The sequence below is a fragment of the Melospiza melodia genome, chromosome 22 (genome assembly GCF_035770615.1).
Source record: "Melospiza melodia melodia isolate bMelMel2 chromosome 22, bMelMel2.pri, whole genome shotgun sequence".
Classification (NCBI taxonomy): domain Eukaryota; kingdom Metazoa; phylum Chordata; class Aves; order Passeriformes; family Passerellidae; genus Melospiza; species Melospiza melodia.
In genome coordinates, this window is record NC_086215.1 from 9,606,268 (window position 1) to 9,629,371 (window position 23,104).

General features: G+C 41.6%; 1 protein-coding gene across 6 annotated transcripts in view; it reads right to left on the reverse strand.

Annotated features, from left to right (window-relative positions):
- The window catches only part of AK8 (adenylate kinase 8), a 66,365-nt gene that overhangs the window by 24,428 nt on the left and 18,833 nt on the right, over nt 1-23,104 (reverse strand). For 4 of the 6 annotated variants that reach the window (XM_063174614.1, XM_063174616.1, XM_063174615.1 and 1 more), the window contains 5 exons: nt 21,923-21,994; nt 21,004-21,204; nt 17,961-18,092; nt 15,666-15,755; nt 2,234-2,375 (listed from right to left, as the gene is read on the reverse strand). In XM_063174614.1, coding sequence (XP_063030684.1) covers nt 2,234-2,375; nt 15,666-15,755; nt 17,961-18,092; nt 21,004-21,204; nt 21,923-21,994 — 637 coding nt within the window. The remainder of the gene's footprint in view (nt 1-2,233; nt 2,376-15,665; nt 15,756-17,960; nt 18,093-21,003; nt 21,205-21,922; nt 21,995-23,104) is intronic. The other 2 variants (XM_063174617.1, XM_063174618.1) reach the window with 2 other exon arrangements.

Below are 23,104 nucleotides of genomic sequence, written 5' to 3' on the forward strand. Positions count from 1 at the left end.
CTTTGGGAGACAGAGTTTGCAGCTTTTGCTGTGCCACTCCACCAGCAAACCCAGCAAACCCCTTTCTTTAAATTAGAATTTTTCTGCTGCAAATTCTAATTTAAACGAACCTCCTGCTTTTTCAGTGAAAACTGAGTTATTTTCCTTTTTTGTTCCAGAGCAGTTCTTTGGATGTGGTAGCTGATGCTGCATCAGGGTTGGTTTTTTTTATTATTACATTTTAACAAACTTTATAGCCCATTTTGTTTGTTTTCAAATAACTTTATTTTCCTTCTTTTCTACCATCAATTACTAGGTTTGTTTTTCTTTCTGTAAGATGGAGGAGTCAGGAGACTGATCCTGCTCAATGCTGTATAATTTAGTATTATGTGTGGTAGCTTTATGAGGTGAGAGTCAGATAAAACATAGTATTTGAACACTAACCATTTATTAGCTCTAAGGAATAGATTTGTGACTTGACAAGCAGACAATAACTCTGTGTTCTGATCAGCCAAAGAGGTCTACTCTGAGTTCAAAAAGCAGAGTAACATTCTCTTTCACAAATAATTTTGTTTACTGATGTGACTAGATTTTAATAATAAACTTGATATATATGTAAATTTATTTTAATCTAATTTCATCAACTGAGCCCTCCTAAAAATGAGACTTTGTAGATTGTTCTGTGTCTGATTTATAGATTTCTGCATCCTATTCCCAGATTGATTTCAAGGCCATAATTCTATCAGGTTTTTCTCCTGATGTCAGAAACACCACCTCTGCAGATAGTGTTTTATAACCAGCATCACAACTGAAACTGAATTACTGCCCTGCTATCCTGTGCTGCAATGTGTCCTTTTGTTTATAATCACCCTCCCTGCCTCACATCCCCACCACTTCAGCCTCATGGAAAACATCAGCTCCGAGATCAATCAGGGAGCTCCGTGCCTATTTCTGTCCCTCACTTCAAGCCCTGTGTGAAACAGGGACCAAACTCCAAACTCAGATGTGAACGTGCAGAGCTCTTTAAAGTGAAGGGAGGCTGAGCAAACGGATCAGGGCTGAATTTCCACCCATCCAATTCCATAATGAGCTGCTCTCCCTGCCTTGATGAGGTCCCAGTCCTGTGAAGGGGCACACTCCAGAATTCACACTGATCTCAGGGACTCTGAGTGCTCAGGGATTCTGCACCTTCCTTCTAAATGCACAAGAAGAATAATCTCTGGGAAATTATGTTTCACTGAGTCCAACACAAGTTTGGAGGTTCTTTCTCCATTTTTTCCCCATGCAATGGGCTCCTGTTTAAGATGCACAAAGTCTTACTTTGGATAAATAAAGTTACTGCTGTTTTCACACATTTTCCCTTTCAAACCTTGATGGATGCAGAGCTCCCTCCCTCTGCACCCTCCTCTATTCTCTTTCTAGTCACCCCCAACCTTTTCCATCCTGCTCCTACCCCTGTACAGGAGGGAATCCAGGGCAATCACCCAGGAAGAGGAACTTTGCCAAATTAAACACTGATGTGGGTAATGCACCTCTCCTACCACGACATTTCAGGTAAGAACACCTTCCTTGGTAGCAGAAAAATCACAAATTTCCAATGTTTGCCTTTGGAATGGCCACTGTGCCAGGCAGTGGGATAGACAGAGCCTGAAATGGAATGGAATGGAAAAACCTCTCAGCTTTGATGAGTGCACCAGCACTTTAAATCCTCACCACCTTTGGACCAGCTGTGGAAAGTAACTATTTTATTTGCTTGGCACTCGTAACAGTTCTCTTTGGATGCTGATGTCTCTCATATTACATTTCTGAACAATTCATTATAGCTCAAATAAAATGTAATTCTCATGTTGTTTTTAATTATTTCACAAAACCCAAAAGTCTCATAATGAGCTCCTTGCAATACCAATATATTTCCATGGCATTATGTCAATGCTGAAGAAAGAAGATGTAGATCCCCCCGCCTCTTGCTGCAAATAAAATACATCTTCTCTTATAATCCAAACTTTAATCCATTTCTTATGGTTTGGCTTTAGAGGCAACTCAAACAAATAACCAGAACAACAAACCTCTTCTCTCTCCCACAGTTTGGCCATCTGGAGCATTTGTCAGGCCAGGCTTTATTTCCTCCTCTCCAGGAGCAGGACCCCTTTCCTTGCTAAGAAAACCAGAACTGAGATGCAGCAGCACAAACCATGTCCACAAAGATCTGCATCTTTCCACAAACAAACCTTGGCTTGCTGGGTTTCTGCCTCACCTGTTGGGGTTGATCTGTGCTTTCTGCAGCTGCTCCCCCTGCTCCACATCCCTGGGGAAGCCCGAGAGCACCCAGCCATGGCTCAGGCAGTCCAGGGAGCTCAGGCGCTCTGTCAGCAGCTTCAGGACCAGGTTGTTTGGCACTGCAGAGGAGGAAAAAGGTGACATTTATTCTGTGTGCTGGGCCTGCACTGAAGGGAGATGCTCACAAGCCCTACTGGAGCCAAACCAAGCAGTTAATCCCATTCAGGACTGACTGGCACTGGGAATTGTTGGATTCTGCATATTTGTTGTCATGGAAGCCCCAAACTCACAAGGATGAGGACCAAAGCATTGGTAAAACCTGGTGGCCACTTAATTTTGTAATGTCCTTTTTCCTCTCAGCCACACTGGACTGGTGGCACAGTGATGTGTGTGACACAATCTTATCAAAATGCAAAAACAATGACCTGAGCTGTGGAAAAGAAATCCTGAGGCAGGAAAGGAATTTCTGAGCATTCTGGATTGAGCTCTGCAGGTGATATTGGTTCTGCCACAACAGTCTGTGTGTGCTGCTGCTCCAATTTACCCAAAGGCTTGAAGATCTTACAGCTGAAAATAATTTTCAAAATTAATTTCAACAAGCTTAACTACTGCATTGATGAGCCCCTAATTTTAGAGCTAAAAGCTCCTTTTCCTCTATTATTATTTTTCTTTAGGGCAAGAGAGAATATCAGCAAGATACTGACTGGGATTGCAACTACTGTGGAGCTTTTAAAATTCTATTTAGTGGGGCACAGTGGTAAGGAAGTATCCTGCACTAGAGTCTTTATAAAGTAAAATACTTCTATTAAGATACTTAAAATTTGGGGGTTTTTTTTCTTTTTTTGGGAGGGGGGGTGTGTGAAGAATTAAATTATTAAGTTCAATGAGAGTGACTTCAGATTTTGCAATGACTGCTGTCATGTCTTGGGCTCAGTGTCCAATCACCCCAAAGAAAGGACAGCAAAATCACCTGGAGCTGCTTCCCACAGCAGCAGCCAAACCAATTCCCAAGCAGCAGGAGAGCCCCTTCCCTTTATCTGTCTGATACAGCAATGCCTCCACCGAAAACAAGAGAGAAATTGCTACATAAATCCCCTTCGTGGCAGGTTGATGTTTTGATGCTCACCCTGCCATCACATCTGCATACAAAAATACAACAACAAGTGCTTGTAGGAGAGTGTATGTGTCAGATTTCTAGCACTGCACTTCTCTTCAGGACAAGCTGACAGCAATCTGCCTGGATTTTAGCAGAGTGAATTATTAGCAGTGCACAGTTCCACCCCGGGAACAAGCAGGTTTTAAACTGCAATAATAGAATCCATTTGCTCCTGGAATTTAACATTGTTGCCTCTATCATGAAATTCGTGGCTTCTCCTTTAAATAATCAAATTACTGAGTTTACAGAACTGCACTCAGGATTCAGTGTACCAGCAAAAAGAGAGGAAAACCGCAGGGAATTAATTAGGAAACAGATTAGTGTATTAATTGAGGATATCCACTTCACATTATAAAAGAACAAGTTAAAGAGAGTAATATTCTCCATCTGCTGAAAGGAGGGGGGAAAAAAAAGGAATGGAATAAAACCACACACTTGACAAAGAGCAAAATGACAATGCAAAAACTGAGTATTCTGTTAAAAATGGGATTCATAAAATTAACTGCAACAATAGCACAGCAGCAGGGAGGAATTTTATCAGATGGAAGCTTCTTCTCTATCCAAGACTGAGCTGCAGGCAGGCATGGCAGGGAGAGCAGGAGAATTTCAGTGCTTTTTCCAGGGCAGTTGTCTCCCCACCCTCCAGCTTACAAGAATTAACACAAACCCAACACATCCTAGCAGGAATAAAGAAAAACAAACAAACCCCAAATTTCTCTTTCCCAACAATGCATTCCATACAAAGAGCAGTGGAATTTTCCCATGGTCCAGAATTTCTGGCTGCAGCACTGAACTTTCTTCCTGTGTGCTATTTTATGACAATTCCTGCTGGAATCATTGACAGGGATTTGCAGAGATGCCAGCTGACATGATTTTATTTTTTTTTTCATTTCAGAATGCTGAAAGCAGTTTTGCAAGGAATTGGAATAAAACCCACAAACCCATGAGTGAAACTGCAGTGGGATTCTGGCAGGGCTGACATCCCTGAGCAGGGATCAGGGCTGGGAGGCCCAGGAAAGGCACAGAAAGATGGATCTCCTGAGCTTCCTGCAGATCCTGGAGATTCCCCAGCTCCACATTGCTTCCACCCTCCACATGGGAAGGAGAAACAGCCTAGGAGGAAATCAAACAGCAATTGTGGTGGGAACCTGGGGCATCTCCTGGGTGTGAGCATTTCCCACAGACCTCCTGTGAACCCTGATGACCAAAATTCTCCTCTGTGGTCACTACTTTGGAACAAAACTGAAGAAATCACACGAGGAGGGGAAAAACCTGAGATGCAGAGACAATAAATTAATATTTTATCTAATGACAAGCCAGGTTTGGGGTGCTCTGAGGGATGCTGGGCACATCCCTCCCTTCAGCCAGGAGTGACTGCAAGACATCAGCAGCACCATGTGCACGTATACATCACTGAATAATATAGATACTTACATATTTTCTGTGCCTCCCTCTAAAGCTTGATGGTGAGAAATAAAACATAAACAAGTCAGACAGCAAGCTCTGCTCTCCTCTTGATTAGCAAACATACCTATCACTTCAACACAATGGGGGAACAGAGCTTGTTGGCTGCTTGGTGGCATTACAAAGTACATCAGCTGCCCTTGAACAGGAACAGTCACACTTAAAACAGCTGCATTAAAACTGTAAAACATCTTCCACAGACCAGAGGGAAGGAAAAAAAATGAGAGAGAGAGAGAGAAAAAAAAAAATCAGTATTATTCTTATTTTGTAGTACAGACAGAGTAGGTAATGAAGAACTCTGCAGCACAGAATTCCTTTTCACTCATGTGGAACTGTCTCTGGAATGCAAGGCAAATTAATAACCTGTAATTGGAGGGGCACACAGCCTGTGAGGAACTAGCCAGAGGTCTCCTGGTCTTAAGCACATAACCCAATGGGCATATAGCAAAGTGAAATATAGAGATTTCCTGACGAGACAGTCAATCTACATGTTTTAAGGAGATTATGAAGCACAAGAGCTTTGAATAATCAATTCCTTTTCAACATAAGCTTGTGTGAGTTTCCAACTCTGAAAGTTGGGGGAATGAGACTCGAGAGAGATTTTACTTTATCATTAGAGAAGTCCAAAGGTAAGTTTCTGGTAAAAATTACAATGTGCTGCTGCAAGGAAATATCCAGGCTAGGTAAGGTGGGAGCACATCTCTATTAGAGAGAGAAATCGAGGCACAGGAGTAAAATTCACCCCTCAGAAGTAAAGCTGCAGAGATACAGAGCTGCAGGGACTCCTGAGAGCATCAGCACAGCTGAGGACCACAGCAAACCCTAGGCATGGAGAGCAGCAGAATGATGGAAACCAGCCCCAAATGGAAATGTAATTTGTCTGTGCCTGCCCCAACCCACACCCTGTGTCTCCTTTATCTCCCAGCCTGTTTCACCACGTTAATGATCAACACTACACCCCTGAATAGGCAGCTGTGGATCTGAGAAGTGATTTAATAATTTCAGGGGGTTTGATCAGGCAGGGGACAAGGTTTAAAGTGCTGCTGCTTGCGCTGGAGCTGCTACGTGGACACCCAGAGAATTTCCATCTCCAGGGCAGTAAATCAGCACCTTCCAGCAGAACATTTAAAAAATAAATTTACTGCTCAGAGCTTCAAAGGTTTTCACAGGTAAAAAGCACATTTTTTTCAGGTGCTTCTCATGAGAGGTACGTCCTCCTGAAGCTCACAGGAGCGTGGCCCATTAGCTCTTCCCCAACCCGTGGATCTGCAGGACTAACAGGAACCAGGATCAGGCAATCAGTTACAAAATCAGGCAATCAGTTACAAAATCACACCACCTGCTCCAGACAAAAGTAATAGAACATTAAAGGCACAGCCTGAAAGGGGGAAAACACCACTTGAGAGATTACAGGGCACTATTCTCCAATAACTTCAATGCTGTCAGTGCTCAGAGCTATACAATTATCATATTTAAATTGATACCTCCTCCGTGCATTTCCCTTTAAAACAGACTTTTGAAGGGTATCAACTCACTTCTCCAAACCTATAAAACCTCGATTCTAAGTACAGCATAAATGAATTTACAGATCCAAATTCTGTCAGCTTTGTGCTCTAAAAGGTCCTTTTGACAATACTGTCCATCTATGCTTTATCCTGCTTATGGAGATTATTTTTTTTAGCAAGGTCTTTAGACTTTCACAGCTAATTCAGATGCCTGAGGCTCGATCCCAGTAGTTGACAGGTAACATCTTGTCCCGAGTATAAGCTACTGCCAAATGCTACTTTCCTGAATTGTCCACGAACACCCAGATTTAGCAAAGCGTGAGATTTCCTTATTTTATTGCTCTAGAAACTCTGGATGATTCACAATGAGTAATTGCCCTTTTCTACTCTGTTTCCTTGCCCACATAAGGGCGCTCAGAGATGGTATCGATTGAGACTGTATAAATTGGTTTTTAATGTGTTTGAGAGTGATTTGGCAGTGATTTACCATGGCGTGGGCTGATCGATAATTTCGGCTGATCCTCGGAGGGTGAGGCCGGGCAGGGCTGTGCTCAGCCGGCCCCGGTACCGTCACTAACAGCGAGCACCGGGCCGGGAGCGCTGCAGCGGCACCGGCGGGAGAACACCGGCTTAGACTGGCCGGGGTGGGAGAGGGGAAATGCCGGGAGGTTCCGAGCCCAGCATCCCGAGGGTCCCCGGAGAACAGGGGGGCTCCGGCCCCGCACCCGGCGGGGTCCCGGAGGGTCCCGGGGGTCTCAGCCCTGCAGGATCCCGGGATGATCCCGTTGGTCCCGGGGGTCTCAGCCCTGCAGGATCCCGGGATGATCCCGTTGGTCCCGGGGGTCTCAGCCCTGCAGGAGCCCGGGATGATCCCGTTGGCCCCGGGGGTCTCAGCCCCGCAGGATCCCGGGATGATCCCGTTGGTCCCGGGGGTCTCAGCCTTGCAGGATCCCGGTGGTCCCAGGATGATCCTGGGGAAGTCCCGGAGGTCTCAGCCCCACGGTCCCGCAGGATCCCGGGGGTCTCAGCCCCGTAGGATCCCGATGCTCCCGGGATGGTCCCGGGGGCCTCAGCCCCGTAGGATCCTGTTGTCTCAGTATGATGCCGGGGCTCTCGGCCCCACAGTCACGGGATGGTCCCGGGGGTCCCGGTGCTCTCAGTCCCGCAGGATCCCGGTGGTGCCGGGATGGTCCCGGGATGGTCCCGGCCCTCCCGCGATGGTCCCGGGATGGTTCCAGCATGGGCCCGGGATGGTCCTGGTCTCTCAGCCCCGCACGGCCCAGGATGGTCCCGGTGCTGTCCCGGGATGTTCCCGGTGCTGTCCTGGGCCGGTCCCACTCTCTCGGCCCCGCACGGCCCGGGATGATCCCGGGATGTTCCCGGTGCTGTCCTGGGCCGGTCCCGCTCTCCCAGCCCCGCACGGCCCGGGATTGTGTCCCGGTGCTGTCCCGGTGCTGTCCCGGGCCGGTCCCGTCCCTCAGCCCCGCTGGGCCCGGCCCGTTGTCTGTTCTCTGTCGCCACCCCGCGGTCACGGCGGGCAGCGCAGCCGGTCCCGCCCCGCGGGCAGCAGCGGCCGCGGCGCCGCCGAAATGTCGGGAAAAAAATCGGGAATTCGGGGAAAACGCGCCCGCTCCGGACACTGCTGAGACCTGCTGGAGCCCCGGCAGCACCGGGCTGGCACCGAATCACTGAAAGCATCCCCGGTTCTGTCGGTTCGAAGAAGGGACAGCGAACATCGGCACCGGCGCGGGTTCGCACCGCGGTGATCGATCCATCCCAGGGACCGTCCCTAACAAATCCCCTCTCACTCGCTCCTTTGACACTGCTGAGAAGGGCTTCGGCAAGAATCGGAGTCATTCTTTTAATACAGTAAAACAAATAATGTGGTAAAATATTTAATTTCCGCCTCTAACATATTTTTGCCTGTTAGCATATATTAGAATCAGTCTTTCCTTGATTTTATTTTTGGTTTTTTAGGTTTTTGGTCATTTAAAATAGGAATTAGCTGTGTTAAAGTGGAAATGATGCTATTTCTAAAGCAGGTACAATCCCAAATTATGGATCAGATATAATCATAAATGGATATTTGTATTTCTTTTCCTTTTGTTTTTACAGAGAGACTACAGCTGCACAGAGAACAGCTACACTTCAAACCCACTGGACTCCTCACTTCCATTATCAACCAAGTTCCTATTTCCTCCTTATTTCTAAAAGCTCAGCTCTGCTGAAGAACACAGTGCAGAATTTGACCTACAAACCCTTCTTGACAGTGATAATATTTAAAAAAAAAAGGAATAAAATGGTGAAAAACATTGTGGCTTTTTACACCAAACCCTGCTTCCCATGGGGTGAGAAGGGATGGGGTGCTCCCGAAGAGGCTCCTCATCCCTGCCAGCTCCTGCTCCAGAGCCCGAGGCTGGGATGGATCCTGCCCTGTGCTGTGTCTCCCCTTCTCCTGACACCTCCCAGCCACACTAAAGGGACATTTAAAAATATTAAAGAATGCACAAAAGCTGCTTTGTGTTTTCCTTGTCAGGCTGTTTCATGCACCAGCCTGGTTCTGTTTGTATCACACCCCGTGAAACAGAGCCAAACCCAGAATTTTATGTTAAACCCCAAAATAAGGGGGATGCTGACAACATGCAATGTGCTTTTCCTTCTGGCTTTTGTATAAAGATGCCTATGAAATCTCCACCCCAAACTCCAAACCACCCAGAATTCAGGTTAGCAGCCCTTTGGTGAGGGGACAGTGCTGCAAGGAAAGGAAAGGAACCTCCACTTCCCTAAATTTTAAAGGATAACTGTCAGCAATGAAGATCAATATAAATATAAAAGATTAATACTTCACATTTATATTGCACTTTGCTGTTTAAATGCTCCTGACAACCACGAGGCCCCAAACGGCCAAGGGCCACGTCTTCACTCAAATCCATGAGGGTTTGTGGCACAAATATTGGAATATTGATCCTCCAGCAACAGCAGGAATGGTGAACACCACTGCAAAACCATTTAACATGGGCAGGGCCATATCCATGAACTGCCTGATTATCACAATTGCTCCAGAAAACAACTGCATTCCTCTCTTTAATCAAATCACATTTATTTTGCCTGGTCTGGCTTCCAGGATTGGCTTTTTGGGGTGGATTTTTTTGGTTGCTTTGTTTTTACTCCTAAGTGGGGTGGCCTTTAAAAGTATCTTTGTAGATCAAGGCTCACTCCAGCCCTGAATATCTGCCAGACTGGATTGTGGAATAAAGAAAAATACATTCCAGATTTTCAAATAAAAGAAAAGGGAATTCTGATTTATCATCTTGTAGTGATTCAACACATGAAAAAGTAAAATTCAGGGAAGAAAATTACAACCTACTGCCTATATGTCTGCATTTAAAACTTTCTGTTCTACAACCTTGCATCTCATATAAAAATATGGCCACCTAAAAGAGAAAATAAAAAAAAAATTTTTATTATGTTCTCTTGACCACCAATTTTCTCTTAGTAGGAAAAAAGACTGCTACCTATTTTCCATAGAAAAACCTTTGTAGCAGTCCCAGAGGAAAAGTCAAAAGTTTGACTTGAAAAACGGAGCTACTTCAAAAGCATTGTCAAACAGAGGTGAAGGTTTCTTAAAAATGCATAAATTAAAGCGTGGTGTATTCATAAATATCTCTGTAACTTTACACAGTTTATTTGTGAGCAAGTTGCACATTTAGGGGAGCTACAGAATTGCTGTAAAACTAACTTAAATAAAGTAGAAAATCAATTTGTTTATTAGCTCCTGTTTGGACTCTGTGTGTGTGTGTGTGCGTGTGTGTGAAAAATGAAAGAAAAATGGAGAGTTTTTTTCAATAATAAAAAGGGAGTTGCACTGCAGGGCCCCTAAAGCTTGTGAAAAATTAAACTCGACGGATTCAAACTGTCCTATTTCCACTTCAAAAGAGAAGAGGCACTGAGCTCTTCCCAACTTATCTTCAAACGCCCAGCACCCTAGAAAGTTTCTTTAAAAAAAATAAAGTCTCCAGTTCCCCCAAGCACTGTACCCGTTACTGGAGCTGCTGTCTCTCCCTCTTCTAATTATACCCATGTGAGTCTATTAATCAACTTGTAAATTATTTAGAGAGCCATGCGCTGTCTTCAGCCAGTACAAACACACGGCGTGCAAAGGCTTGCTGAAAACCAATGGAGCTCCCAAAGGGTCTGTGCAATGTTCAGACAGCTTGCAGCTCTCCAGTACAGCACTCTTATAAAAAAACAAGAAATAAAAACTGAGCTTACCCCCTCAGATATCAAGATTTACTCGTCCTTTCAACTCGGGAAGTCTCGGCGAGTTTTTAACAAAGAGGAGCTGCTCTATTGTCAAATCTGTGTTTCGGGCTTAGTGATGAGAATATTAATTTGATGTCAAAATAAAAATAAAATAAAACCAAAAAAACAAACCCACCCTCAACAGAGCAAAGTGTTTTCAGTGAGACTGTGATCACAATCGCCAGGGGACCCCCAACTTTCAGAGGCTGCACCAAAAAGCACCCTTTAAAACCGCTGCAATTTAAAATCAGGGGAGATCTGTGTTCGTACAAGTAATGGTTTTTATTAGAAAACAGGAGAAATTAGGGAATTCCAGATTTTACCCCCTACGTGCAGACTGCCATTGGGGACAGCTTCAGATATTACAACTTAAAAAAAAAAAATAGAAAAAGGGAGAGGAAAAAACCAACATGGATTGTGTGTGTTCAACTCTAACAGGCTGCAAACAGTGCAATGTTGTGTGTGTTCCATGAATCAGTTCTCTTACCTCCTGAATCTTCATTTTGGTGGGAAAAAACCCAATCACCCAAACTAGTAGCAGTTCTCCCAGCTGAAAAGCAGAATTTTACTGGTTTGGGAGTGTTTTTTTTTCCTTCATTCTGCTTTCCTGTCATCTCACTTTTCTTGGCTCTATTTATTACAGCCTCACAAAGAGATATATTAATTAGCAGGGATCACTCCATGCTATTTCACCACAAAAATTGGACAGAATGACAAACAGATTTCAACTGACTGATGATCTACCCAATCTTTGTGATACCCCCAAAATGCTTCTGCTTGTCCTTCCATTAATACAATGCAAACATCAGGTACATTTTGGGGAAATCAAAAATGCTTTCTGCATTTTTTTTTTTTTTGTTCTCCCAGGGTATCAAATTCTGACAGACATCTTTAAGATGGTGATCAAAGATCATGCAGATGGAACTTTTAATTAATGTTTGTCCATGTTTGCAGTGAGACACATCCAGCCCTCCTCAGAACTGGAGCAACCTGAGGACAGGAATTCTGTTTGAAGGTTTCCTTCAGGTCTCATCTGTCCAGGGGAGGGCCAAATCTATGGAACTGCTTCCTCAGAACGTTTCAGAAGGAATCAAACCAAATAAATTAATTTATGGCACTTGTCTTGCTGCCTGTGGGAGGGTTCTGGCCACTGCACACACATTCTACTCCATTTCTTCCCAGGCTGCCCAAGCAAATAGTGAGTGCTGAATTTAGCATTATTGACCAGGAGTTAATCTAACTGGGGTTAGGGACCAGAAGATTTGGCTTAGACTCCAATGTTGGTGATTTTCTGCCCAGGATATACTTAATACCTACTCAGTACCCAGTGAAACCACAACTTCCTAAAGGAACAGTCTCTGCATCTCAGACTGGTTGTCCAAAGCACAGCTCAGTGTTTACGACAGGTAGAAAGCTGTCAGGTTACTGAACTTATCCCCAAAAATGCATTTTTCAATATCTAGTGTGCACCTATTGTACACTAGAATGTCCTGGGAATTAAAAAATTAATGGGCTCAAAAATATCTATGCTGCCTTCATTAGATAAAATAAATCACCAAACACAAAAATGAGGATTTTAAAGCTCTTCATGAGACAGCAAACATTAGAAAACACTGACAATAGGAATACTGGGTTGCCTTTTGGGGTGAATAACAGAATTGTCTGGGCAGTTCCTGAAATACATGGTGTAAACATGAAGCAGCAGTACAGGAAAATGTGGATGGATCATAAAGCCATGAAAATCTGGGTTAGCCAAGCAGAACTGGGGCAGAACGGGCACTGGGCAGCCTCCAAAACTCAATAATGAGTGAGCTCTGAGCAGGCAGGGCTTTGAGCCTCCTTACAGCCCCACACCACGCCCTGCTGGCACATTTTAAATGGCTAATTGTATGCCATCAGTGCTGTCCACGAGAAGGGAAACACGCTGGGACCAGTCCCCTGGGGCAGCGTTTTAAGAATATATGAGGCATGTCCTCAAGATTTTATGGCACTGCTTTTGTTTTGACAAGTAATGATTTGAGAACAACATTTTCCCTGCTCTGCCTTTGGTTCCCCTGCTCTGTGGAATGTCACTTGCAAGGTTCCCAACCCACAGGAACAGCTGAGCCTCTCAACAACCACAAATCCAATGGAACGGTTGAAGTTCTAATTGCTTTCCCACTTCCAGCACTGTCTGCTATTGGCTACACTGAGTTTTTGTAAATGATATTTTCTGGAAACTATCAATAGTCAATCATAGCAGCAGAATTTTTCCCCAGTTTCAACCTGGCTGCAGCAAGAGAGCAAAGATGCAAAGATTCTTTGCCCACCTTTCCTCTTCAGTACCCTGTGTTATTCCATTTTCTCCAAGCCTCTTGTGAGGGCAGTAATGAATTCTTGTTAGTGTTTACTAATGTAAATTCATTCTTTGTTATCCCTGGGAGAGGAGGATTAGCAAAATGACAGAACTTATTATTTCTGCTTTTGCTGGATGATATTTATCTTTATTCAGCCCTTAATTTTGTGCTGTGTCCCACCAAATAAAATATATATGTGCATATCAGCAAATCTAAGGGAGAATTTTTAGCATAATGCACAGAAATATAGTTATGATCCCTATTAATATTCAGAAGTATTGTACAGCTTTATCTGTGCATGCTGTATTAAAAAAATTCATCTAAATCTGAAATAATTTCTAATTTGGAGGAAGAAAGGAATTACAACTTCAATTTCATTTTCCTGAAATGAAAGCAGCTCCCTTGGACTAAGGATGTGCATATTTTTAGGACGGGCTAAAAATTATGGTCTGTGCAATTATTTTACTCTACTGGGAATGCATCTCCTTTAAGGAACTTTAATGGTTAAGATGAAGTTTATAAAACACACAAAGAACATTTTAGTAAAGGAAGCTCTTAAAGGAGCTCTCTTGGAATAAACAGATCATCCAAAGTCCCATCTCAGCCATAACTGAAATTTAGAGAGTGAGGTATTTACAATGCTCCTCTCCACAGAGATGAGCAGACAGTGAAATTACAGCAGGCACACAAGATTCTGAAATTAATGGATACCATGAAAGTCAGGGCTAGAGCTTAAAAGGATTTTAAAAGGATTTCTGTGTGGGAGTTAAGCTGAACTCAAAACTCAAATGTGTTTGACCACATTCAGGTCAAACCAGATCACACAGGAAGGAATTATGGGCACACCTGGAGATCCCCTGCATGCCATACTCTGAGATCTCCATCTTTTGAGTTAAATGCCCATTCTGGGTATCTCAAACTCAGAAAATCCTCTCCTGGATCTCTGTGCCCATTCCAGAGGACCCAAATTTCCTCTGCAGAGATTCCTGCTGTCCCTCCCCATGGCCCCAGAGCAGCTCCCAGAGCAGAAATTACAGCAGGCACACAAGATTCTGAAATTAATGGACACCATGAAAATCAGGCCTAGAGCTTGAAAGGATTTCTATGTGGGAGTTAAACTGAACTCAAAACCAGCCACATCCAGGTCAAAAAGCAAGGAATTATTGCCACACCTGGAGACCTCAGATCCCCTGCACACCATACTCTGAGATCTCCTCCCTTTGAGTTAAATGCCCATTCTGGGTATCTCAAACTCAGAAAATCCTCTCCTGGATCTCTGTGCCCATTCCAGAGGACCCAAATTTCCCCTGTGAGGCTGCAGAGATTCCTGTTGTTCCTTCCCATTGCCCCAGAGCAGCTCCCAGCAGTGTGGTGCTGCCGTGAGTGCTCTGAGCTGGTGACTGAATTAGGGATAAATGCAATCCATGCACTGCAGATGGAGTTCAGAGGTAAAATATTTTATCCTGTGGCTTAATAAAGTAAAAAATAAAATGGCACCCCCAAAGCTGCAGGCTGGCAAAGATCTTTTGGAAAAGTCCTGAATCTCTGGGTTTGCTATCAAGGAAACCTTGATTTCATCTCAATTAATTTTAAAGGCTCGTGTTTCAGAGCTGTCTAATTCAGCCTCAGAATTAAACTATTGTGCAACAAACAGAGGAGATTTTCAAGCTTTTCACTCTACCAAATACATTTCTTTGCTGAAAATAAAGGACAACAAAGATTTCTCTTTGCTCTGGGGGGCTTTGCTCAAAATTCCATTAATACTGAAGTTTAACTGAGATTTCCCCATTTCAGCACGATTGTCTCCTGGTGTTTGTACCACTGGAAACCATTTGGGCTGCTGCCAGAAACAGCACTGAAAGTTCCTCTCCCAGGCCATTGCAATTTGGCAAAATAAACATTCTTCCACCCTCCTGCAACGTGATTTCTCCTCTTTAATTACAGATATTCTCTGATTTCCAACACCACACACAGACAGCAGGACAACTGTAACAGACAGACAGATTTAAGCTGCTGCCCTCAGGAGCTCACAGTATTTATGATTTATCTGAAATCCCTGCAGAACCTTCCCAAAGCAAAATATACCCAACATTTCTCATGGCACTCCCCCTCCCACAATCAAGAATGCTGATAGAAATGAAGTACAAAGAAATTTTAGGTTTAAAATATTTACACGAAAGCAGAGGAAACTGTGGTAGCATTCTAAAAGTCAACATCCAAATGTAAAATGAAACACAATATTATTGTGCTTTGAAAGCAGTTTGACACAATAGTGTGCTATAAAAACACTATTTGCTATTACTATTTGCTATTGAATAGCACTAGTGTGCTATTCAAACACAGTTTGAATTCATAACTAGAACTTAATTTAGATTTAATTAGAGATTAAAATGTGGAATTCAGATTTCAGAATCTGCACAAGAAATCTGAATTTTGTTGGAACAGTGAATATTTGCTTTGAGGATATAAAAATCCCCTTAGAAATCAAACTTCTGTTAGGGAGTCCTACAAATCCCATGGAATAAATGTAATTAATTGACTTTCAGGCTACTCTGATTAGAATCTGACCAACAAAAAAACCACTCACAGTTTGGTTTTGGCTACAAATTTGTGACTACAATGTAATGAGACAACAATGTGCCCTACCTGGGCCTCCACTGTCAATGTGAGGCTTAACGAGTTCTCCAAGTTTTGTGTTGTCTGCAACAGCTTCCTTTAGCAGTTGCCCACAGCAAACTAACAGGAAGGAAGAACAAAAAAGACACAAGGTTAAATTTTAAAAAGGAGGCAACAAAGCAAAGCAAAGCAAAGAACCCAGAAGCTGCATACTGGAATAAGGTCACTGAATAAAATAAAAGTTGTATGGTTTTTGAGTTTGTTGTTAGGGTTTTGTCGGGTTTTTTTTGGCCAAGCGGAGTGAAAAGCAAGGAGAGTGAGGATATGGAATGAAGAAAAAAAAAGAATATATTTGGCAAAGAACATATTAAAAATGGAGAGAATGACATTAATCAAATATATTTCTGAAATAACAACTCAAGGGATTGCTGGTGGCTTTCACTTTTTATAAACTTGTAATTACTGAATAAAGTTCCAGCTGCTCAACAGCATCTGAACCACTCTGCTGGAGGTGCAGCACAATGCTCAGCTCAGGAGGGGCCTCCTTGGATCATTCAATGATCATGTAAGGATTACATTTAAAAAACTGTGCTAATGCAATATTATCATTGATTTCAAACACACACAGAACTCCAGGAGATGCAGATTTCAGGTCTGAGCCAGGACAGCTGTACATGAAATATTCCTGGCTTGGCCTTGGAGGGCACTGGCTGCCCAGGTGAGGGAGGGAACCACGAATGGAGAGGTCACACAGCAGCAGAAATCCTGGTTACAACTCCAATTATTTTTGGTAAAAAATATTAGCTACAGGTCCCCCTGGAGATTATTCAATTAATAATCCTAAATTGATTCCTTTTTTTCCTGGAATCAATAGCACTGACAGGCCCTGCCTTTGATGGGAGAAGATGGAGCCCTTTAATCAGTTTATTGCTGTTAATCACACTGCCAGGCCAACAGGAGTGAGAGCATCCCAGCAGTGCTCCTGGGACAAAGCTGATAAAATTCAATGTTTAAGTGACAATTTGAACAGTCTCCAGTTGTCCTGGAGAAGCAAATTCACATTCATAATAAATAGTGTAAAAAACACAACAGAAACTCAGTGCACAGACCCCAATTTAAGACACCTAATGAGTACACACCTAAATTCAATCCAATTCATGAGACTTTTTAAATATAGATTTAAATTTCTGAGTCTAAGCTTCAAGCCCAATGGCCTAATAGAAAGTAAGTGTATGCTGAATATTATTCTGAAAAATTATGGTATTCCAACTCTGTATTAAATACTTAATTCTTCTAATATTTGGGTTATAGAACACTGAAAATAAAATTCAACATATGGGTAAAGCACTGGTAATGATTTTTAATAAAAAGAGCTGCAACTCTCTAATATTTTAGTGACTTTAGAAAAAAAATGCAAATTTTGACCTAGATGGAACACTATGAAACCTGCAGTTTTAGAAAAAAAGTTGAAAAAAATTCAAAAGGACAAAATTTTTTTTACATTCAAGCATGATTTGTTTTCTTTAAGCCAATTTTGCAATTAATAAAACTACAGCTTTGAATAAATCTACAAATATTAGTTTTTCACATGATATTTTAAAATACAGCAATGGCATAATAACTGACAGCAGAAATATTCTATCAAAACTGACTTTTGCTTAACTAACATGATGTGGCTAATCAGCAAATTTTACAGCTACCAGACATTTGTTTAAAATAATTTATGGTCACTCCAGTATTAGAAGACACTACAGAACATGGAAAATACTGCACTGATCCTATCAGCAAGCTGCACTTTTATATACAGAACTTTTTAACATTTAAATGCTAATCTTGAACAAGTCTCATGCAGAATTTTTTGGTCTTCCTTTACAGAAGAAAGATGACGCACTTTTAACTAATTCCTTCATTTTCTCACACATTACTTGAGCGGAGACCTCATTAAAGTTCAGAGTGAATTCTATTTTAAAAGTGCCCCAATTTTGGTCAGAGAGCTGAAACTGAAATCATTCCTCATGATCCACTGATCCACAGAAGAATTCAGAGCACTGCAGGAGTCTAACAATAGAAAAATACAGATGTAAAAGGTATAAAAATGATGAAAAGATGACTAAAAAAACCTTAGAGCTGCTTTGCCACAGCACACATACTTGGTTTACACTTCTTCATTCAAATACTTTTCACTTCTCTCAAAAAATTGACATCCACAGAAATGGACAAAGAGGGAGATTTTATAGCAAATAAGACAGACAGACAGCAAAAGATAAATGATCAAAAAGAGAGAAAGGGGGAATTGAGCAAAGTGCATATTTACTGAGAACTTACTGTTGACAACATCATATTTCTGAGCTATTAGTGCTGCCTGCAGGCTCTTCCCACTGCCTGGGGGGCCAAAAAAGAGAATCCGGGGCGTGAAGGGGGCGGCAGAACGGTGCCGGGTTTGGACAAAGGCAAGGACTGCAACAGGGGAGAAAGGCAAAAAATTATCTCATTTCTTAAAAAAAATATATATATATAATTTATTAGCTACTGTCTTCTTAAAGGCAAAAAATTATCTCATTTATTTAAAAAAATAAATATAATAATTTATTAGCTACTCTCTTCTTAAAGGCAAAAAATTATCTCATTTCTTTAAAAAAATAAATATAACAATTTATTAACTACTCTCTTCTTAAAGGCAAAAAATTAACCCATTTCTAAAAAAAAATAAATATAATCATTGATTAGCTACTCTCTTAAAGGCAAAAAATTCACTCATTTCTTAAAAAATATATAATCGTTGATAAACTACTCTCTTCTCTTAAAAAAATGTTGATCGTGGTTTATTTTATCACTGAAACACCCAGACTCTGCACCCAAAATCAGGACACTGAAATAAAAGTGTCCTGTCAGCAATTTGCTCTGAGAGGAATTTCAGAAATCTCACTATCATTACACTCCTCTGTCTTTCATCAGTGCCTGTCAAACCATTTTAAAGAGCAGATTCAATTAATAATTGCTCTCTTACCATGTTGTTTTTAGCAGAAGTAATTTTTGCTTGATAGCTACAATTTTACCATGCAAATTATAGAGGGCTGTAATTACATTTAATACTTTCTGCAGTTTCTGAACAAATATTTAAGCGTAAAAACTCGGGATGTTAAATTAATGACATTTATCCAGCTGTGTGTGATTAGGACTCCTAATTACAATATTATAGACTTGTAGCACAGTGTGTCATGACACTGCTCAGCCTTGACAACACAGAGCTGAGTGTGGATGTTTTATTCTTTTACCCATCCTTTTTGTGTAACTTGTAAAGAAAATTTGAGCTTCTCCGCCTGATTCCACTCATTTGTTGGATACCACCCTCCTAAATTTTGCTTCAAGCAGGAAATAGCACCTTGAGGTCAACCTGCAGGTTTGGAAAGACCAGGGGATATGGTGAAGCATCATCAGCACTGCTACAGAGACCTGGACTTGGTTACAAACCCAAAGGAGAACCTGAGAGATCACCAAGAAGCCAAAAGATAAATTTGGATTGTATTTGGACACAGTTGTGCCCATTTGATGGCTGAGAATGCCAGAGAAGGGAGCAGCCCAAGCCATACTTGAGACATCTTTTGGCTTTTCCAGGGATCAGTCCAATGCCAAAGTTAAACTCTCTGGTTGGCCATGGCCAAAGCAGCAAGGACACATCTTCAAAGCTCTGATTCCCCTGGGATTGCAGTGGACACACCTAAAGGTGAGCCCAGATGAGCTGCAGCCTCTCTCAGGTTTTGTGAGATCTTCAGTTCCAATAAAAGACTCCCTAAAGAGTCCTTGTAATAAAAAAAAGAATTTTAGGTTCAGGAATAGGACAAGCTTAAGCATGAGTGTTTGTATGAATCATAAGCTATATTAAAAAGCACAAAAGGATTGGTGGGGAACACCCTGAGGATCAGGATTTTAGGAGCCATTGTCAATGCATGGCTCTGTACCAACAATTTTTCAGGGAACCCTCCCTGAAAATCTTTTCTAAAAAAGAAACAACTCCAGCAAACTCAAATTTCCACATAGCAGCCCTAAAATATGGAGAAACTAAAGGTGCAGCCCCATGGGATTGGATCCATCCCTTCCTGCAGAGCTGGGGTCCTGCACTGCCCAGCTGCACTGGGTGTCATTCCCACATCAGGGCAGCAGCAATTCAGCCCACAACATTTTATAATTGTGTGAAACAACCCACAATCCTGATCATTTTTATGAGATCTCTTTTTTTTTTTTTTTTTTTTTTTTTTTAATTTTAGCTGGGGCAATAAAAATCTAAACAAAAAACCTGGAAAATCCTGCTAGCAAATAGTGTTTGCTGCATGGAACCCTGAGAATCAGCTACCCAAGCAGTGCTCCAGTTATTCTGAACATTTTCCACAAGCCAGTGTATTGAAAAGCACAAACATTACAGGCAAAGCACCCTGCTTACAAATGATGCTTAATTTGCAGTAAATAACCAAGTTAATTAGGAGTAATGATCCCCTAGACAGTCTCCACATCTAATTATTCTTTAAAAAAAATCTGGCTGCTTGATGCACTGCAGAAAAAAGATCTAGAGAGGATTTTTTCATTCCAGTTTTCAATTTATCTCACTACATTATTAATTAATAATAATTAATATTCAGGCACTCACATTTTTATTTACAATTCAAGGCATGAATTCTTTATGAATGATGATATGAACTTTTAAATTTAATTAAGTAATTTAGAGGTAATTAATGTGGAAATTCAGAATATAAACTTCCTACTTGTTTATCTTAAAAGTGCAGCACTTGTTATTAAAAAAAAAAGACCTTTTTGAGATGCAAAATTACTGGGATATAAGAGATCATCTGCAGACTGACAGCTACAAAGTACATCAATTGGTCTTTCTGGCAGTTTCCTTATTCTCTTCTAGAAGGATCAACATTAAAAGTCAGATTGCATTACAGCCAAGCAAAGGCAAACAAGAACTGATGAACAGGAAAGCTCCCAGCACAAACAGCTTTTAAACAATGAAATGTTCCTGGCTTTGAACTACTCCTCCTTGTTGTTCTCAGACTTTGGAAGGTATTGGCCCTTTGGGAGATGAACAATTGAGCCACAGGGCTCCCTTTTAGAAGAGACACTCACAGAAATGATGGTGACATTTGCTCTGCTGACTCAGCTCTTCCTTGGCAGGGCTGGGAGCTGAGTATTTCCAGTTATCTGCACTTTTACTCCAGTAAAATAATCACCAGGAACAGCCCAAATGCTGCTCTAGAGAGAGCACAGCCCAGCTGGGAGCATCTGAGCTGCCTAATCCCACAAAGTGACTCTAAGAGCCAGGAACCAGCCCTCAAACAGGACCTGCTCCCCCTGCCACAAAGCACAAATTTACCCTGTGAGAGAACGTCCACGGAGGGCTGGTCTGCGTTGATGGATTTCAGAACCTTCTGGTAGATGTGGAAAATCTCAGGGAAGTTTCTGTGGTATTCCAGCAGCTTCTTGGACACCTCCTGCTCAGAGAGATCTTCTGGTTTCACCAACCTCTCCTGCACCAGGGGGTCACTTGGCCAGTCAAAGGTTGTGTGGAAAACCTCTACAGGGAACATGGTTAGGAGCTAAGAGCATGAATTAATAGGTCTCTAATTAAGAGTGTCCCTCTTCATTCCACTCCTCAGAACTAAGAGCATGAATTAACAGATCTGTAATTAAGAATGTCCCTCCTAATTCCACTCCTCAGAACTAGTAGCATGAATTAACTGGCCTCTAATTAAGAATGTTCCTCTTAATTCCACTCCTCAAAACATCCAACTTGATATTTTTATTGAGCAATTGCAGGATTTTATCTCATGATGGATGATTGATGATAAAACTCAACAGACAATACAGAGCTGAGTCGATTTGACAGTTTGTTTTATTTAATAGAAATGCTTTTATTTAACCTAATGGAAATTATTTTATTTACCCTAAAAGCATCCCTGCACCTCAGAAACAAAGCAGGACCTAGCAGAGATGCACAGGAAAATTATAAACTCATATGGACAGATCTAACCTTTAAATATTCTGTACTGTCATAGTCCACTGTTTACAGGCTCAATCCTGAGCTTTTTATTTCTCTGTATTTTATTGGCACTAAAAATAAAGCAATGTCAACAAATACCATTTCCAAACAGCTGAAATGTATAATTACAAATTCCTACTAGTTTTAAAAGGGATCCCATTTAAATTTTAGCCCCATCAGTAGTACTACAACATTTCTGAGACCAAACAACACTGCAGTGTGCAGAGGAGGTCAGGAACAAACAATACTGCACCTTGTGTGAGGGGATCCAGCCTTTTCCCACCACTCCTCTCAATCAGCACAGTGTCTGGGGCATAGAGCATAACTAGGCAACAAAAAAGGAAAAAAGGAGAAAAAATTAAAAAGTGTGGCTCTTGTTAATAATTTGCTTTATTCCCTGTAACTGTTCATATGTATCCTAATATTAAAGATGGCTGAATTTATCTCGAGCATATTTCATTTCCCAGCATTCTGCCTGCAAATATTTTACTCCACTTTTAATCAGAATACTAAACAACACAGGGGGATAAAATATCCATGAATCCAGTACCCATGGGCACTAACTGTCCCCACTATCCAAAAAACATCACCAGCAGCAATAAAAAACTGTCTCTGGAGCCTCAGACAGAAGTTCCCACTGACACTTGAGGCTGATTCTCTTCTACACCACAAACATTACTTTTCACCCAGGTTCTTTGGTGGTGAGACCAGTGAAACTGATTTTTTATATATATAACCTCACAGAAAAGTGTTCAAACTTGATTAGAAAGCATCAAAAGAGGAAGAACCTGTCAGTTCCATGGGTTGCTTTTGGCTAATCATCCTTGCAGTTAAACACTGTAATTTAATTACTATTTTCAGTGCATTTGATTACAGGTTTCAAACAAGTTCTTTTTATGACTTTCTTCTTTGTATTAAATGGCTTTTTCAGGCACTTTTCTCCCTATTAAGGTACTCACACACAGTAAATCTCATCTCCTCTCAATCTTCTTTTTGATTAACTAGACAGGCTGAGCTGTAAGATTCTCATTCGGGTCTTGGTGGCACAGATATAATTGTGAGCAAAACTCAACTTCAGATGTTATTAGGTATATTAAAAATACATGCAAGTACTAGACATTAAACACTTTTGCCTAACTCTACTGCAGTGATTCTGAGTTCTTCATTAACAGTTGAATATCATCCAAATCAAATCCAAAGTGACAATTCATCAAGTTGGATAAATTCTGTTCACTGGCAAGCTCTGCATTTATCATTTCACACTGCATTCCACACAATTGCAGTGATTTTTTTATATTCTAAGTAGGTCCTTTAGCTATAATTTGGGACAAATTGCTTCTCCTGTATGGCAAGGGCAGCTGCCAAGGTCTGTAAAACATTCCACCCCAAACCAGCCAGAATCCAGCCCCACTCTGAAAGGTCAAGCTTAAAATCA